This window comes from Heptranchias perlo, unplaced genomic scaffold, assembly GCF_035084215.1.
Source record: "Heptranchias perlo isolate sHepPer1 unplaced genomic scaffold, sHepPer1.hap1 HAP1_SCAFFOLD_553, whole genome shotgun sequence".
NCBI lineage: Eukaryota > Metazoa > Chordata > Chondrichthyes > Hexanchiformes > Hexanchidae > Heptranchias > Heptranchias perlo.
In genome coordinates, this window is record NW_027139574.1 from 80,537 (window position 1) to 100,120 (window position 19,584).

A 19,584-nucleotide genomic window follows, 5' to 3' on the forward strand; every position below is an offset into this window, starting at 1 on the left:
AGGGGTCGGGGTGTGTGTGTTTATAGGGGTCGGGGTGTGTGTGTTTATAGGGGTCGGACTGTGTGTGTTTATAGGGGTCGGACTGTGTGTGTTTACAGGGGTCGGGGTGTGTGTTTATAGGGGTCGGGGTGTGTGTGTTTATAGGGGTCGGGGTGTGTGTGTTTATAGGGGTCGGGGTGTGTGTGTTTATAGGGGTCGGACTGTGTGTGTTTATAGGGGTCGGGGTGTGTGTTCATAGGGGTCGGGGTGTGTGTGTTTATAGGGGTCGGGGTGTGTGTGTTTATAGGGGTCAGTGTGTGTGTGTTTATAGGGGTCAGGGTGTGTGTTTATAGGGGTCGGGGTGTGTGTGTTTATAGGGGTCAGGGTGTGGGTGCTTACAGGGGTCGGGGTGTGTGTGTTTTCGGGGTCGGACTGTGTGTGTTTATAGGGGTCGGGGTGTGGGTGTTTACAGGGGTCGGGGTGTGTGTTTATAGGGGTCGGACTGTGTGTGTTTATTGGGGTCGGGGTGTGTGTTTATAGGGGTCGGGGTGTGTGTTTATAGGGGTCGGGGTGTGTGTTTATAGGGGTCGGTGTGTGTGTTTATAGGGGTCGGACTGTGTGTGTTTATAGGGGTCGGGGTGTGTGTTTATAGGGGTCGGACTGTGTGTATTTATTGGGGTCGGTGTGTGTGTGTTTATTGGGGTCAGGCTGTGTGTTTATAGGGGTTGGGGTGTGTGTGTTTATAGGGGTTGGGGTGTGTGTTTATAGGGGTCGGACTGTGTGTGTTTATAGGGGTCGGACTGTGTGTGTTTAAGGGGTCGGACTGTGTGTGTTTATAGGGGTCGGACTGTGTGTGTTTATAGGGGTCGGGTGGTGTGTGTTTATAGGGGTCGGACTGTGTGTGTTTACGGGGTCGGGGTGTGTGTGTTTATAGGGGTCGGACTGTGTGTGTTTATAGGGGTCGGACTGTGTGTGTTTATAGGGGTCGGACTGTGTGTGTTTATAGGGGTCGGACTGTGTGTGTTTATAGGGGTCGGACTGTGTGTGTTTATAGGGGTCGGACTGTGTGTGTTTAAGGGGTCGGGGTGTGTGTGTTTAAGGGGTCGGACTGTGTGTGTTTGTAGGGGTCGGACTGTGTGTGTTTATAGAGGTCGGGGTGTGTGTGTTTAAGGGGTCGGACTGTGTGTGTTTATAGGGGTCGGGGTGTGTGTGTTTATAGGGGTCGGACTGTGTGTGTTTATAGGGGTCGGGGTGTGTGTGTTTAAGGGGTCGGACTGTGTGTGTTTATAGGGGTCGGGGTGTGTGTGTTTATAGGGGTCGGACTGTGTGTGTTTATAGGGGTCGGACTGTGTGTGTTTATAGGGGTCGGGGTGTGTGTGTTTAAGGGGTCGGACTGTGTGTGTTTATAGGGGTCGGACTGTGTGTGTTTATAGGGGTCGGGGTGTGTGTGTTTAAGGGGTCGGACTGTGTGTGTTTATAGGGGTCGGTGTGTGTGTGTTTATAGGGGTCGGGGTGTGTGTGTTTATAGGGGTCGGGGTGTGTCTGTTTATAGGGGTCGGACTGTGTGTGTTTATAGGGGTCGGACTGTGTGTGTTTATAGGGGTCGGACTGTGTGTGTTTAAGGGGTCGGACTGTGTGTGTTTATAGGGGTCGGACTGTGTGTGTTTAAGGGGTCGGACTGTGTGTGTTTATAGGGGTCGGACTGTGTGTGTTTATAGGGGTCGGACTGTGTGTGTTTATAGGGGTCGGACTGTGTGTGTTTATAGGGGTCGGACTGTGTGTGTTTATAGGGGTCGGACTGTGTGTGTTTATAGGGGTCGGACTGTGTGTGTTTATAGGGGTCGGACTGTGTGTGTTTAAGGGGTCGGACTGTGTGTGTTTATAGGGGTCGGACTGTGTGTGTTTATAGGGGTCGGGGTGTGTGTGTTTATAGGGGACGGGGTGTGTGTGTTTATAGGGGTCGGACTGTGTGTGTTTATAGGGGTCGGACTGTGTGTGTTTATAGGGGTCGGACTGTGTGTGTTTATAGGGGTCGGGGTGTGTGTGTTTAAGGGGTCGGACTGTGTGTGTTTATAGGGGTCGGGGTGTGTGTGTTTATAGGGGTCGGGGTGAGTGTGTTTATAGGGGTCGGACTGTGTGTGTTTAAGGGGTCGGACTGTGTGTGTTTATAGGGGTCGGACTGTGTGTGTTTATAGGGGTCGGACTGTGTGTGTTTTTTGGGGTCGGGGTGTGTGTGTTTATAGGGGTCGGACTGTGTGTGTTTATAGGGGTCGGGGTGTGTGTGTTTATAGGGGTCGGACTGTGTGTGTTTATAGGGGTCGGGGTGTGTGTGTTTATAGGGGTCGGACTGTGTGTGTTTATAGGGGTCGGACTGTGTGTGTTTATAGGGGTCGGGGTGTGTGTGTTTATAGGGGTCGGACTGTGTGTGTTTATAGGGGTCGGGGTGTGTGTGTTTATAGGGGTCGGACTGTGTGTGTTTATAGGGGTCGGACTGTGTGTGTTTATAGGGGTCGGGGTGTGTGTGTTTATAGGGGTCGGACTGTGTGTGTTTATAGGGGTCGGGGTGTGTGTGTTTAAGGGGTCGGACTGTGTGTGTTTATAGGGGTCGGGGTGTGTGTGTTTATAGGGGTCGGACTGTGTGTGTTTATAGGGGTCGGACTGTGTGTGTTTATAGGGGTCGGGGTGTGTGTGTTTAAGGGGTCGGACTGTGTGTGTTTATAGGGGTCGGACTGTGTGTGTTTATAGGGGTCGGGGTGTGTGTGTTTAAGGGGTCGGACTGTGTGTGTTTATAGGGGTCGGTGTGTGTGTGTTTATAGGGGTCGGGGTGTGTGTGTTTATAGGGGTCGGGGTGTGTCTGTTTATAGGGGTCGGACTGTGTGTGTTTATAGGGGTCGGACTGTGTGTGTTTATAGGGGTCGGACTGTGTGTGTTTAAGGGGTCGGACTGTGTGTGTTTATAGGGGTCGGACTGTGTGTGTTTAAGGGGTCGGACTGTGTGTGTTTATAGGGGTCGGACTGTGTGTGTTTATAGGGGTCGGACTGTGTGTGTTTATAGGGGTCGGACTGTGTGTGTTTATAGGGGTCGGACTGTGTGTGTTTATAGGGGTCGGACTGTGTGTGTTTATAGGGGTCGGACTGTGTGTGTTTATAGGGGTCGGACTGTGTGTGTTTAAGGGGTCGGACTGTGTGTGTTTATAGGGGTCGGACTGTGTGTGTTTATAGGGGTCGGGGTGTGTGTGTTTATAGGGGACGGGGTGTGTGTGTTTATAGGGGTCGGACTGTGTGTGTTTATAGGGGTCGGACTGTGTGTGTTTATAGGGGTCGGACTGTGTGTGTTTATAGGGGTCGGGGTGTGTGTGTTTAAGGGGTCGGACTGTGTGTGTTTATAGGGGTCGGGGTGTGTGTGTTTATAGGGGTCGGGGTGAGTGTGTTTATAGGGGTCGGACTGTGTGTGTTTAAGGGGTCGGACTGTGTGTGTTTATAGGGGTCGGACTGTGTGTGTTTATAGGGGTCGGACTGTGTGTGTTTTTTGGGGTCGGGGTGTGTGTGTTTATAGGGGTCGGACTGTGTGTGTTTATAGGGGTCGGGGTGTGTGTGTTTATAGGGGTCGGACTGTGTGTGTTTATAGGGGTCGGGGTGTGTGTGTTTATAGGGGTCGGACTGTGTGTGTTTATAGGGGTCGGACTGTGTGTGTTTATAGGGGTCGGGGTGTGTGTGTTTATAGGGGTCGGACTGTGTGTGTTTATAGGGGTCGGGGTGTGTGTGTTTATAGGGGTCGGACTGTGTGTGTTTATAGGGGTCGGACTGTGTGTGTTTATAGGGGTCGGACTGTGTGTGTTTATAGGGGTCGGGGTGTGTGTGTTTATAGGGGTCGGACTGTGTGTGTTTATAGGGGTCGGGGTGTGTGTGTTTATAGGGGTCGGACTGTGTGTGTTTATAGGGGTCGGACTGTGTGTGTTTATAGGGGTCGGGGTGTGTGTGTTTATAGGGGTCGGACTGTGTGTGTTTATAGGGGTCGGACTGTGTGTGTTTATAGGGGTCGGACTGTGTGTGTTTAAGGGGTCGGACTGTGTGTGTTTAAGGGGTCGGACTGTGTGTGTTTATTGGGGTCGGACTGTGTGTGTTTATAGGGGTCGGACTGTGTGTGTTTATTGGGGTCGGACTGTGTGTGTTTATAGGGGTCGGACTGTGTGTGTTTATTGGGGTCGGACTGTGTGTGTTTATAGGGGTCGGACTGTGTGTGTTTATAGGGGTCGGACTGTGTGTGTTTAAGGGGTCGGACTGTGTGTGTTTAAGGGGTCGGGGTGTGTGTGTTTATAGGGGTCGGACTGTGTGTGTTTATTGGGGTCGGACTGTGTGTGTTTATAGGGGTCGGACTGTGTGTGTTTATTGGGGTCGGACTGTGTGTGTTTATAGGGGTCGGACTGTGTGTGTTTATAGGGGTCGGACTGTGTGTGTTTAAGGGGTCGGACTGTGTGTGTTTATTGGGGTCGGACTGTGTGTGTTTATAGGGGTCGGACTGTGTGTGTTTATAGGGGTCGGACTGTGTGTGTTTATTGGGGTCGGACTGTGTGTGTTTATAGGGGTCGGACTGTGTGTGTTTATTGGGGTCGGACTGTGTGTGTTTATAGGGGTCGGACTGTGTGTGTTTATAGGGGTCGGACTGTGTGTGTTTATAGGGGTCGGACTGTGTGTGTTTATAGGGGTCGGACTGTGTGTGTTTAAGGGGTCGGACTGTGTGTGTTTAAGGGGTCGGACTGTGTGTGTTTATAGGGGTCGAACTGTGTGTGTTTATTGGGGTCGGACTGTGTGTGTTTATAGGGGTCGGACTGTGTGTGTTTATTGGGGTCGGACTGTGTGTGTTTAAGGGGTCGGACTGTGTGTGTTTATAGGGGTCGGACTGTGTGTGTTTAAGGGGTCGGACTGTGTGTGTTTATTGGGGTCGGACTGTGTGTGTTTATAGGGGTCGGACTGTGTGTGTTTATAGGGGTCGGGGTGTGTGTGTTTATAGGGGTCGGACTGTGTGTGTTTATTGGGGTCGGACTGTGTGTGTTTAAGGGGTCGGACTGTGTGTGTTTAAGGGGTCGGACTGTGTGTGTTTATAGGGGTCGGACTGTGTGTGTTTATAGGGGTCGGACTGTGTGTGTTTATAGGGGTCGGACTGTGTGTGTTTCAGGGGTCGGACTGTGTGTGATTATAGGGGTCAGACTGTGTGTGTTTATTGGGGTCGGACTGTGTGTGTGTTTAAGGGGTCGGGGTGTGTGTGTTTATAGGGGTCGGACTGTGTGTGTTTAAGGGGTCGGACTGTGTGTGTTTATTGGGGTCGGACTGTGTGTGTTTATAGGGGTCGGGGTGTGTGTGTTTATAGGGGTCGGACTGTGTGTGTTTAAGGGGTCGGACTGTGTGTGTTTATTGGGGTCGGACTGTGTGTGTTTATAGGGGTCGGACTGTGTGTGTTTATTGGGGTCGGACTGTGTGTGTTTAAGGGGTCGGACTGTGTGTGTTTATAGGGGTCGGACTGTGTGTGTTTAAGGGGTCGGACTGTGTGTGTTTATTGGGGTCGGACTGTGTGTGTTTATAGGGGTCGGACTGTGTGTGTTTAAGGGGTCGGACTGTGTGTGTTTATAGGGGTCGGACTGTGTGTGTTTATAGGGGTCGGACTGTGTGTGTTTATAGGGGTCGGACTGTGTGTGTTTAAGGGGTCGGACTGTGTGTGTTTATTGGGGTCGGACTGTGTGTGTTTATAGGGGTCAGACTGTGTGTGTTTATTGGGGTCGGACTGTGTGTGTGTTTAAGGGGTCGGACTGTGTGTGTTTATAGGGGTCGGGGTGTGTGTGTTTATAGGGGTCGGACTGTGTGTGTTTAAGGGGTCGGACTGTGTGTGTTTATTGGGGTCGGACTGTGTGTGTTTATAGGGGTCGGACTGTGTGTGTTTATTGGGGTCGGACTGTGTGTGTTTAAGGGGTCGGACTGTGTGTGTTTATAGGGGTCGGACTGTGTGTGTTTAAGGGGTCGGACTGTGTGTGTTTATTGGGGTCGGACTGTGTGTGTTTATAGGGGTCGGACTGTGTGTGTTTATTGGGGTCGGACTGTGTGTGTTTAAGGGGTCGGACTGTGTGTGTTTATAGGGGTCGGGGTGTGTGTGTTTATAGGGGTCGGACTGTGTGTGTTTAAGGGGTCGGACTGTGTGTGTTTATAGGGGTCGGACTGTGTGTGTTTATAGGGGTCGGACTGTGTGTGTTTATAGGGGTCGGACTGTGTGTGTTTATAGGGGTCGGGGTGTGTGTTTATAGGGGTCGGACTGTGTGTGTTTATTGGGGTCGGACTGTGTGTGTTTATAGGGGTCGGACTGTGTGTGTTTAAGGGGTCGGACTGTGTGTGTTTATAGGGGTCGGACTGTGTGTGTTTAAGGGGTCGGACTGTGTGTGTTTCAGGGGTCGGACTGTGTGTGTTTATAGGGGTCGGACTGTGTGTGTTTATAGGGGTCGGACTGTGTGTGTTTATAGGGGTCGGACTGTGTGTGTTTCAGGGGTCGGACTGTGTGTGTTTATAGGGGTCGGACTGTGTGTGTTTATTGGGGTCGGACTGTGTGTGTTTATAGGGGTCGGACTGTGTGTGTTTATAGGGGTCGGACTGTGTGTGTTTATAGGGGTCGGACTGTGTGTGTTTAAGGGGTCGGACTGTGTGTGTTTATTGGGGTCGGGGTGTGTGTGTTTATAGGGGTCAGACTGTGTGTGTTTAAGGGGTCGGACTGTGTGTGTTTATAGGGGTCGGACTGTGTGTGTTTATAGGGGTCGGACTGTGTGTGTTTATAGGGGTCGGACTGTGTGTGTTTATAGGGGTCGGACTGTGTGTGTTTATAGGGGTCGGACTGTGTGTGTTTATAGGGGTCGGACTGTGTGTGTTTATAGGGGTCGGACTGTGTGTGTTTATAGGGGTCGGACTGTGTGTGTTTATAGGGGTCGGACTGTGTGTGTTTATAGGGGTCGGACTGTGTGTGTTTATAGGGGTCGGACTGTGTGTGTTTATAGGGGTCGGACTGTGTGTGTTTATAGGGGTCGGACTGTGTGTGTTTAAGGGGTCGGACTGTGTGTGTTTATAGGGGTCAGACTGTGTGTGTTTAAGGGGTCGGACTGTGTGTGTTTTTCGGGGTCGGACTGTGTGTGTTTAAGGGGTCGGACTGTGTGTGTTTAAGGGGTCGGACTGTGTGTGTTTATAGGGGTCAGACTGTGTGTGTTTAAGGGGTCGGACTGTGTGTGTTTATAGGGGTCGGACTGTGTGTGTTTATAGGGGTCGGACTGTGTGTGTTTATCGGGGTCGGACTGTGTGTGTTTAAGTGGTCGGACTGTGTGTGTTTATAGGGGTCGGACTGTGTGTGTTTATAGGGGTCGGGGTGTGTGTGTTTATAGGGGTCGGACTGTGTGTGTTTATAGGGGTCGGACTGTGTGTGTTTATAGGGGTCGGGGTGTGTGTGTTTATAGGGGTCGGACTGTGTATTTTTATAGGGGTCGGACTGTGTGTGTTTATAGGGGTCGGACTGTGTGTGTTTATAGGGGTCGGACTGTGTGTGTTTATAGGGGTCGGACTGTGTGTGTTTATAGGGGTCGGACTGTGTGTGTTTATAGGGGTCGGGGTGTGTGTGTTTATAGGGGTCGGACTGTGTGTGTTTATAGGGGTCGGACTGTGTGTTTTTATAGGGGTCGGACTGTGTGTGTTTATAGGGGTCGGACTGTGTGTGTTTATAGGGGTCGGGGTGTGTGTGTTTATAGGGGTCGGACTGTGTGTGTTTATAGGGGTCGGACTGTGTGTTTTTATAGGGGTCGGACTGTGTGTGTTTATAGGGGTCGGACTGTGTGTGTTTATAGGGGTCGGACTGTGTGTGTTTATAGGGGTCGGACTGTGTGTGTTTATAGGGGTCGGGGTGTGTGTTTATAGGGGTCGGACTGTGTGTGTTTATAGGGGTCGGGGTGTGTGTGTTTATAGGGGTCGGACTGTGTGTGTTTATAGGGGTCGGACTGTGTGTGTTTATAGGGGTCGGACTGTGTGTGTTTATAGGGGTCGGACTGTGTGTGTTTATAGGGGTCGGGGTGTGTGTGTTTATAGGGGTCGGACTGTGTGTGTTTATAGGGGTCGGACTGTGTGTGTTTATAGGGGTCAGGGTGTGTGTTTATAGGGGTCGGGGTGTGTGTGTTTATAGGGGTCAGGGTGTGTGTTTATAGGGGTCGGACTGTGTGTGTTTATAGGGGTCGGACTGTGTGTGTTTATAGGGGTCGGACTGTGTGTGTTTATAGGGGTCGGACTGTGTGTGTTTATAGGGGTCGGGGTGTGTGTGTTTATAGGGGTCGGACTGTGTGTGTTTATAGGGGTCGGGGTGTGTGTGTTTATAGGGGTCGGACTGTGTGTGTTTATAGGGGTCGGACTGTGTGTGTTTATAGGGGTCGGGGCGTGTGTGTTTATAGGGGTCGGACTGTGTGTGTTTATAGGGGTCGGACTGTGTGTGTTTATAGGGGTCGGGGTGTGTGTTTATAGGGGTCGGACTGTGTGTGTTTATAGGGGTCGGACTGTGTGTGTTTATAGGGGTCGGACTGTGTGTGTTTATAGGGGTCGGGGTGTGTGTGTTTATAGGGGTCGGACTGTGTGTGTTTATAGGGGTCGGACTGTGTGTGTTTATAGGGGTCGGACTGTGTGTGTTTATAGGGGTCGGACTGTGTGTGTTTATAGGGGTCGGACTGTGTGTGTTTATAGGGGTCGGACTGTGTGTGTTTATAGGGGTCGGGGTGTTTGTGTTTATAGGGGTCGGACTGTGTGTGTTTATAGGGGTCGGACTGTGTGTGTTTATAGGGGTCGGACTGTGTGTGTTTATAGGGGTCGGACTGTGTGTGTTTATAGGGGTCGGACTGTGTGTGTTTATAGGGGTCGGACTGTGTGTGTTTATAGGGGTCGGACTGTGTGTGTTTATAGGGGTCGGGGTGTGGGTGTTTATAGGGGTCGGGGTGTGTGTGTTTATAGGGGTCGGACTGTGTGTGTTTATAGGGGTCGGACTGTGTGTGTTTAAGGGGTCGGACTGTGTGTGTTTATAGGGGTCGGGGTGTGGGTGTTTATAGGGGTCGGACTGTGTGTGTTTATAGGGGTCGGACTGTGTGTGTTTAAGGGGTCGGACTGTGTGTGTTTATAGGGGTCGGACTGTGTGTATTTCAAGGTGTTGGGGTGAATATGGAGATTCTGTGTTACCTCCCTCGGGATGTCGTTGTATCTTAATAGGTGCAGGACAGACGGAGGCCATTTGGCCCATCGAGCCTGTGCTGCTCTTTGGGAGACCTGTCCAATTAGTCCCTCTCCCCTGCTCTTTCCCCATAACCCTGTTAATTCATCCCTTCAAATATTTATCCAATTCCCTTTTGAAAGTTACTATTGAATCTGCTTCCACCACCTTTTCAGGCAGTGAATTCCAGATCAGAACAACTCGCTGCGTAAAAAAATGTTTCCTCATGTCGCCTCTGGTTCTTTTGCCGATCACCTTAAATCTGTGTCCTCTGGTTACCGACCCTTCTGTCACTGGAAACAGTTTCTCTTTATTTACTCCATCAAAACCCTTCATGATTTTGAACACCTCGATCAAATCTCCTCTTAACCTTCTCTGTTCTAAGGAGAACAACCCCAGCTTCTCCAGTCTCTCCACATAACTGAAGTCCCTCATCCCTGGTTCCATTCTAGTAAATCTCTTCCACACCCTCTCTAAGGCCTTCACATCCTTCCTAAAGTGCGGTGCCCAGAATTGAACCCAGTACTTCAGCTGAGGCCTAACCAATTTTCTTGCTTTTGTTCTCTGTGCCTCTATTCATAAAGCCCAGGATCCCATTTGTTTGTTTAACAGCCTTCTCAACTTGTCCTGCCACCTTCAAAGATTTGTGTTCATTCACCCCCAGGTCTCTCTGTTCCTGTAACCCCTTTAAAATTGTACCATTTAGTTTATTTTGCCTCTCCTCATTCTTCCTACCGAAATGTGTCACTTCACACTTCTCTGTGTTAAATTCCATCTGCCATGTGTCTGCCCATTTCACCAGTCTGTCTATATCCTCCTGAAGTCTGTTACTATCCGAAACATAGAAAAAACATAGAAAATAGGAGGAAGAGTAGGCCATTCGGCCCTTCGGGCCTGCTCCACCATTCAAAATGATCATGGCTGATCGTCTAACTCAGCACCCTGTTCCTGCTTTTTCCCCATATCCCTTGATCCCTTTATCATTAAGAAATATATCGATCTCCTTCTTGAATACATCTAATGATTGGCCTCCACTGCCTTCTGTGATGTGGAGATGCCGGTGATGGACTGGGGTTGACAATTGTAAACAATTTTACAACACCAAGTTATAGTCCAACAAATTTATTTTAAATTCCACAAGGTTTCGGAGGCTTCCTCCTTCCTCAGGTGAACGGTGTGGAAATGAGATTTTCGAATCCTTCGCATTTGAAAATCACAGAACAAAGCCTGGTGATTACTGCCCGTTGCCAAGGCAATCACAGTGAGCAGACAGAAAGGTGTCACCTAAAAGGCCACCGAATATACAAACCCCCCCAAAAAAAAGAGAGAGAGAAGGAAGACAGTCAATGACCCGTTATATTAAAAACAGATAACATTTGTTCACTGGTGGGGTAACGTGTAGCGTGACATGAACCCAAGATCCCGGTTGAGGCCGTCCTCATGGGTGCGGAACTTGGCTATCAATTTCTGCTCGACGATTTTGCGTTGTCATGTGTCTCGAAGGCCGCCTTGGAGTATGCTTACCCGATGGTCTGTGGCTGAATGTCCATGACTGCTGAAGTGTTCCCCGACTGGGAGGGAACCCTCCTGTCTGGCGATTGTTGCGCGGTGTCCGTTCATCCGTTGTCGCAGTGTCTGCATGGTCTCGCCAATGTACCATGCTCTGGGGCATCCTTTCCTGCAACGTGTGAGGTAGACAACGTTGGCCGAGTCACAGGAGTATGAACCATGCACCAAAGTGGATAACCTCACACTTATCTACGTTATACTGCATCTGCCATGTTCTTGCCCACTCACCCAACTTGTCTAAATCACATTGGAGCCTCTTTGCATCCTCCTCACAGCTCACATTCCACCCCAGCTTTGTGTCATCTGCAAACTTGGAAATGTTACATTTAGTTCCCTCATTCGAATCATTGATATATATTGTGAATAGCTGGGGCCCAAGCACTGATCCCTGCGGTACCCCACTAGTCACTGCCTGCCACCCGGAAAAAGACCCGTTTATTCCTACTCTCTGTTTCCTGTCTGTCAACCAATTCTCAATCCATGCCAGTATATTCCCCCAATCCCATGTGATTTAATTTTGCACACTAACCTCTTGTGTGGGACCTTATCAAAAGCCTTCTGAAAATCCAAATACACCACATCCACTGGTTCTCCCCGATCTATTCTACTAGTTACATCCTCAAAAAACTCCAGTAGATTTGTGAAGCATGATTTCCCTTTCATAAACCCATGCTGACTTTGTCCAATCCCATTAATGCCTTCCAAATGTTTTGTTATCACATCTTTTATAATAGAGTCCAGCATTTTCCCCACTACTGATGTGAGGCTAACCGGTCTGTAATTCCCTGTTTTTTCTCTTTGTCCTTTTTTTAAATAGTGGGGTTACATTTGCCACCCTCCAATCTGTAGGAACTGTTCCAGAGTCTGTAGAATTTTGGAAGATGATCACCAATGCACCCACTATTTCCAGGGCCACTTCCTTTAGTACTCTGGGATGTAGATTATCAGGCCCTGGGGATTTGTCAGCCTTTAACCCCATTAATTTCCCGAGCATTATTTTTTTACGAATACTGGTTTCCTTCAGTTCCTCCCTCTCACTAGACCCTTGGTTCCCTAACATTTCTGGTTATTTGTGTCCTCCTTTGTGAAGACAGAAGCAAAGTTTGTGTTTAATTGTTCTGCCATTTCTTTGTTCCCCATTATAATTTCCCCCATTTCTGACTGTAAGGGACCTACATTTGTCTTCACTAATGTTTACTACATTCCAAAGTTTTTGTCATCTGCAAATTTTGAAATTATACCCTCTATACCCAAGTCCAGGTCATTAATATATATCAAAAAGAGCAGTGGTCCTAATACTGACCCCTGGGGAACATCACTGTATACTTCCCTCCAGTCTGAAAAACAACCGTTCACCACTACTCTCTGCTTTCTGTCCCTGAGACAATTTTGTATCCACACTGGGACTGTCCCTTTAATCCCATTGGGGTTTAATTTTGCGAGCAAGTCGTTATGCGGCACTTTGTCAAACACCTTTTGAAAGTCCGGATACACCACATCAACCACACTGCCCTCATCAACCCTCACTGTTACTCCATCAAAGAACTCAATCAAGTTTGTCAAACACGATTTGACTTTAACAAATCCGCCTTGGTTATCATTTATTAACACATATTTCTGCAAGTGACTGTTAATTTTGTCTCAGATTACTGTCTCGAAAAGTTTCCCCACCACTGACGTCAGACTGACTGGCCTGTAATTGCCGGGTTTATCCCACTCCCCTTTTTTGAACAGGGGTGAAACATTTGCAATCCTCCAGTCCTCTGACACCACTCCCCTATTTAAGGAGGATTGAAAGAAGGTGGCCAGAGCCTCCGCAATTTCACAGCAACCGAGGATGCATCCCATCCCGACCGAGTGACTGTTCGACTTTGAGTACTGCCAATCTTTAAGATGGTACAGTCCGGGACGCTCTGACCGTTTATAGGTGTTGGTACAGTCCGGGACACTCTGACCGTTTATAGGTGTTGGTACAGTCCGGGACACTCTGACCGTTTATAGGTGTTGGTACAGTCCGGGACACTCTGACCCTTTATCGGTGTTGGTACAGTCCGGGACACTCTGACCGTTTATTGGTGTTGGTACAGTCCGGGACACTCTGACCCTTTATAGGTGTTGGTACAGTCCGGGACACTCTGACCCTTTATAGGTGTTGGTACAGTCCGGGACACTCTGACCCTTTATAGGTGTTGGTACAGTCCGGGACACTCTGACCGTTTATAGGTGTTGGTACAGTCCGGGACACTCTGACCCTTTATAGGTGTTGGTACAGTCCGGGACACTCTGACCCTTTATAGGTGTTGGTACAGTCCGGGACACTCTGACCCTTTATAGGTGTTGGTACAGTCCGGGACACTCTGACCCTTTATAGGTGTTGGTACAGTCCGGGACACTCTGACCCTTTATAGGTGTTGGTACAGTCCGGGACACTCTGACCCTTTATAGGTGTTGGTACAGTCCGGGACACTCTGACCCTTTATAGGTGTTGGTACAGTCCGGGTTACTCTGACCCTTTATAGGTGTTGGTACAGTCCGGGACACTCTGACCCTTTATAGGTGTTGGTACAGTCCGGGACACTCTGACCCTTTTGACCCTCTCTTTCTAGGAGCCTGATGGCGAATGAATCGCAGTGCTCCCCTTGGTCGAATAGCACTGACGGTGCCGCCCGCAGCGCCGAGATGGTCTTCACCCTGCTCTACTGTGTGATCATCGTCCTCGGACTCTTCTTCAATGTGGCGGCCCTGTGGATCTTCCAGTGCCACATTTGCCTGCGGTCCAGTACGACGGTGTACATGCGGAACCTGGCCTTCGCCGACTTGCTGCTGGTCTGCTTCCTGCCCTTCCGCATCTCCTACTACCACCGGCCGTCTGATCACACCAGCCTCCCCTGCGAGATCGCCACCATCATCTTCCTGGTGAACATGTACACCAGCATTTTCTTCCTGGCCTGCATCAGCCTGGACCGCTGCTTGGCCACGGTGCTGCCCCTCAAGGTGCAGATGTGGCGCCTGCATCGGGTGGCGCCCTGGGTCAGCGTGGTGGTCTGGCTCCTGACCGTGGGGGCCAGCCTGCCCTTCTACCTGCGCTCCAAGCTCAGCAAATCTGCCGACCCCTGCCTCAACTGCCTTAAGCCCATCGCTGTGACAAAGAGCCTGTCCCTGGTGCCCACCCTCACCATTGGTTTTGGACTCCCCTTCTGCCTGGTGCTGACCTGCTCGCTCCTGGCCCTGGTCACGGTGAGAAAGAGTCTGACCAGCAGCTCGCAGCTCCAGCAAGCCCGCAAAACCCAGAACATGATCCTGGCCAATTTCCTGGTCTTCACCGGCTGTTTCCTGCCCTACCACCTGGTGCTGTGTTTCTACGAAGCCTGGGCCAAGCACTCGCCTCACACGGCCGAACAGCTTTTCCGAGCGGCTCAGCTCCTCGCCAGCACCAACGCCGTCCTGGACCCCGTCGTCTATTACTTCACCACGGAAGCTTTCCAGAAAACCAACCTGATGAAGGCAGTCCATAATTTTGTGCTCTGCAGATGGAACACCAGGAGTGTGATGGCAGCGGACACGGAGGGAGAACACAGAGGGAGTTACAAGAAAACCACAGAAGTGGCCAACTTTATTTAACAAGATGTAACATGGTGCAATACAGTGTCATTTTCAAAACACAACACGGCTCCATCTCACTCACTTGTTTTGTGATTTTATTTTTTGCATATTGAAATAGGGGAATGGAATAATTTCTATTTTAGGCCTCCGACACTCCCAGGGCAGGTACAGGGTTAGATACAGAGTAAAGCTCCCTCTACACTGTCCCGTCAAACACTCCCAGGGCAGGTACAGCAAGGGTTAGATACAGAGTAAAGCTCCCTCTACACTGTCCCATCAAACACTCCCAGGGCAGGGACAGGGTTAGATACAGAGTAAAGCTCCCTCTACACTGTCCCGTCAAACACTCCCAGGGGCAGGTACAGGGTTAGATACAGAGTAAAGCTCCCTCTCCACTGTCCCATCAAACACTCCCAGGGCAGGTACAGGGTTAGAGACAGAGTAAAGCTCCCTCTACACTGTCCCATCAAACACTCCCAGGGCAGGTACAGCACGGGTTAGATACAGAGTAAAGCTTCCTCTACACTGTCCCATCAAACACTCCCAGGGCAGGTACAGGGTTAGAGACAGAGTAAAGCTCCCTCTACACTGTCCCATCAAACACTCCCAGGGCAGGTACAGGGTTAGAGACAGAGTAAAGCTCCCTCTCCACTGTCCCATCAAACACTCCCAGGGCAGGTACAGGGTTAGAGACAGAGTAAAGCTCCCTCTACACTGTCCCGTCAAACACTCCCAGGGGCAGGTACAGGGTTAGATACAGAGTAAAGCTCCCTCTACACTGTCCCGTCAAACACTCCCAGGGGCAGGTACAGGGTTAGATACAGAGTAAAGCTCCCTCTCCACTGTCCCATCAAACACTCCCAGGGCAGGTACAGGGTTAGAGACAGAGTAAAGCTCCCTCTACACTGTCCCATCAAACACTCCCAGGGCAGGTACAGCACGGGTTAGATACAGAGTAAAGCTTCCTCTACACTGTCCCATCAAACACTCCCAGGGCAGGTACAGGGTTAGAGACAGAGTAAAGCTCCCTCTACACTGTCCCATCAAACACTCCCAGGGCAGGTACAGGGTTAGAGACAGAGTAAAGCTCCCTCTACACTGTCCCATCAAACACTCCCAGGGCAGGTACAGGGTTAGAGACAGAGTAAAGCTCCCTCTACACTGTCCCATCAAACACTCCCAGGGTCAGGTACAGGGTTAGATTCAGAGTAAAGCTCCCTCTACACTGTCCCATCAAACACTCCCAGGGCAGGTACAGGGTTAGATACAGAGTAAAGCTCCCTCCACACTGTCCCATCAAACACTCCCAGGGCAGGGACAGGGTTAGATACAGAGTAAAGCTCCCTCTACACTGTCCCATCAAACACTCCCAGGGCAGGTACAGGGTTAGATACAGAGTAAAGCTCCCTCCACACTGTCCCATCAAACACTCCCAGGGCAGGTACAGGGTTAGATACAGAGTAAAACTCCCTCTACACTGTCCCATCAAACACTCCCAGGGCAGGTACAGGGTTAGATACAGAGTAAAGCTCCCTCTACACTGTCCCATCAAACACTCCCAGGGCAGGTACAGGGTTAGATACAGAGTAAAGCTCCCTCTACACTGTCCCATCAAACACTCCCAGGGCAGGTACAGGGTTAGATACAGAGTAAAGCTCCCTCTGCACTGTCCCATCAAACACTCCCAGGGTCAGGTACAGGGTTAGATACAGAGTAAAGCTCCCTCTACACTGTCCCATCAAACACTCCCAGGGCAGGTACAGGGTTAGAGACAGAGTAAAGCTCCCTCTACACTGTCCCATCAAACACTCCCAGGGTCAGGTACAGGGTTAGATTCAGAGTAAAGCTCCCCCTACACTGTCCCATCAAACACTCCCAGGGGCAGGTACAGGGTTAGATACAGAGTAAAGCTCCCTCTACACTGTCCCATCAAACACTCCCAGGGCAGGTACAGGGTTAGATACAGAGTAAAGCTCCCTCTACACTGTCCCATCAAACACTCCCAGGGCAGGTACAGCATGGGTTAGATACAGAGTAAAGCTCCCTCTACACTGTCCCATCAAACACTCCCAGGGGCAGGTACAGGGTTAGATACAGAGTAAAGCTCCCTCTACACTGTCCCGTCAAACACTCCCAGGGCAGGTACAGGGTTAGATACAGAGTAAAGCTCCCTCTACACTGTCCCATCAAACACTCCCAGGGCAGGTACAGCACGGGTTAGATACAGAGTAAAGCTCCCTCTACACTGTCCATTGAACACTCCCGGGGCAGGTACAGGGTTAGATACAGAGTAAAGCTCCCTCTACACTGTCCCATCAAACACTCCCAGGGCAGGTACAGGGTTAGATACAGAGTAAAGCTCCCTCTACACTGTCCCGTCAAACACTCCCAGGGCAGGTACAGGGTTAGATACAGAGTAAAGCTCCCTCTACACTGTCCCATCAAACACTCCCAGGGCAGGTACAGGGTTAGATACAGAGTAAAGCTCCCTCTACACTGTCCCGTCAAACACTCCCAGGGCAGGTACAGCACGGGTTAGATACAGAGTAAAGCTCCCTCTACACTGTCCATTGAACACTCCCAGGGCAGGTAGAGGGTTAGATACAGAGTAAAGCTCCCTCCACACTGTCCCATCAAACACTCCCAGGGCAGGTCCAGCACGGGTTAGATACAGAGTAAAGCTCCCTCTACACTGTCCCATCAAACACTCCCAGGGCAGGTACAGCACGGGTTAGATACAGAGTAAAGCTCCCTCTCCACTGTCCCATCAAACACTCCCAGGGCAGGTACAGGGTTAGATACAGAGTAAAGCTCCCTCTACACTGTCCCATCAAACACTCCCAAGGCAGGTACAGGGTTAGATACAGAGTAAAGCTCCCTCTACACTGTCCCATCAAACACTCCCAGGGCAGGTACAGGGTTAGATACAGAGTAAAGCTCCCTCTACACTGTCCCATCAAACACTCCCATGTCAGGTACAGCACGGGTTAGATACAGAGTAAAGCTCCCTCTACACTGTCCCATCAAACACTCCCAGGGCAGGTACAGGGTTAGATACAGAGTGGGCTTAACAACAAATGCTTGTTGAATAATTCAGTTATGTGGAGAAGCTGGGATTGTTCTCCTCACAGCAGAGAAGCTCAAGGTCGATTTATACTGTCCCATCGAACACTCACAGTGCATGAAGTGAATGGAGATAGAGTGAGGAGGGGATAGAGTGAGGAGGGGTTAGAGTGAGGAGGGGTTAGAGTGAGGAGGGGTTAGAGTGAGGAGGGGTTAGAGTGAGGAGGGGTTAGAGTGAGGAGGGGTTAGAGTGAGGAGGGGTTAGAGTGAGGGGGGGTTAGAGTGAGGGGGATACAGTGAGGAGGGGGATACAGTGAGGAGGGGGATACAGTGAGGAGGGAGAACAGTGAGGAGGGGGGATACAGTGAGGAGGGAGAACAATGAGGAGGGAGAACAGTGAGGAGGGGGGATACAGTGAGGAGGGGGATACAGTGAGGAGGGGGATACAGTGAGGAGGGGGATACAGTGAGGAGGGAGTACAGTGAGGAGGGGATACAGTGAGGAGGGGGTACAGTGAGGAGGGAGTACAGTGAGGAGGGGGATACAGTGAGGAGGGGGATACAATGAGGAGGGGGATACAGTGAGGAGGGAGAACAGTGAGGAGGGGGACACAGTGAGGAGGGGGATACAGTGAGGAGGGAGAACAGTGAGGAGGGGGGATACAGTGAGGAGGGGGATACAGTGAGGAGGGGGATACAGTGAGGAGGGGGATACAGTGAGGAGGGAGTACAGTGAGGAGGGGGATACAGTGAGGAGGGGGATACAGTGAGGAGGGGGATACAGTGAGGAGGGAGTACAGTGAGGTGGGGGGACAGTGAGGAGGGGGTTACAGTGAGGAGGGGGTACAGTGAGGAGGGGGATACAGTGAGGAGGGAGTACAGTGAGGAGGGGGGATACAGTGAGGAGGGGGATACAGTGAGGTGGGGGGACAGTGAGGAGGGGGTACAGTGAGGAGGGGGGACAGTGAGGGGGGGGGGACAGTGAGGAGGGGGGACAGTGAGGAGGGGGGACAGTGAGGTGGGGGGACAGTGAGGAGGGGGGACAGTGAGGAGGGGGATACAGTGAGGAGGGGATACAGTGAGGAGGGGGGACAGTGAGGAGGGGGGACAGTGAGGAGGGGGATACAGTGAGGAGGGGGGACAGTGAGGAGGGGGGACAGTGAGGAGGGAGAACAGTGAGGAGGGGGATACAGTGAGGAGGGGGATACAGTGAGGAGGGGGTTACAGTGAGGAGGGGGGACAGTGAGGAGGGGGGACAGTGAAGAGGGGGGACAGTGAGGAGGGGGAAAGTGAGGAGGGGGGACAGTGAGGAGGGGGGACAGTGAGGTGGGGGGACAGTGAGGAGGGGGGACAGTGAGGAGGGGGGACAGTGAGGAGGGAGAACAGTGAGGAGGGGGATACAGTGAGGAGGGGGATACAGTGAGGAGGGGGTACAGTGAGGAGGGGGTTACAGTGAGGAGGGGGTTACAGTGAGGTGGGGGGACAGTGAGGAGGGGGGACAGTGAGGTGGGGGGACAGTGAGGAGGGGGATACAGTGAGGAGGGGGGACAGTGAGGAGGGGGATAAATTGAGGAGGGGGGACAGTGAGGAGGGGGGACAGTGAGGGGGGGGACACTGAGGAGGGGGGACACTGAGGAGGGGGGACAGTGGGGAGGGGAGACAGTGAGGAGGGGAGACAGTGAGGAGGGGAGACAGTGAGGAGGGGGTTCATTGTGGAGGAGGATCAGTGAGGAGTGGGGACAGTGAGGAGAGGGGAGAGTGAGGAGGGGGAGCAGTGAGGAGGGGGGAGAGTGAGGAGGGGGTTCAGTGAGGGGGGGGGCAGTGAGGAGGGGGGAGAGTGAGGAGGGGGAGCAGTGAGGAGGGGGGAGAGTGAGGAGGGGGGACAGTGAGGAGGGGGGACAGTGAGGAGGGGGTTCAGTGTGGAGGAGGATCAGTGAGGAGGGGGGACAGTGAGGAGGGGGGAGAGTGAGGAGGGGGTTACAGTGAGGAGGGGGTTACAGTGAGGTGGGGGGACAGTGAGGAGGGGGGACAGTGAGGTGGGGGGACAGTGAGGAGGGGGATACAGTGAGGAGGGGGGACAGTGAGGAGGGGGATAAATTGAGGAGGGGGG

General features: G+C 51.5%; 1 protein-coding gene across 1 annotated transcript in view; it reads left to right on the forward strand.

The window, feature by feature from the left end:
• The window catches only part of LOC137315672 (lysophosphatidic acid receptor 6-like), a 78,929-nt gene extending 64,455 nt beyond the window's left edge, over positions 1-14,474 (forward strand). Inside the window, exon 2 of the mRNA XM_067980181.1 lies at positions 13,416-14,474. Within this exon, the coding sequence (XP_067836282.1) occupies positions 13,416-14,430 (1,015 nt within the window). The 3' untranslated portion in view covers positions 14,431-14,474. The remainder of the gene's footprint in view (positions 1-13,415) is intronic.
• Positions 14,475-19,584: the final 5,110 nt, after the last annotated feature.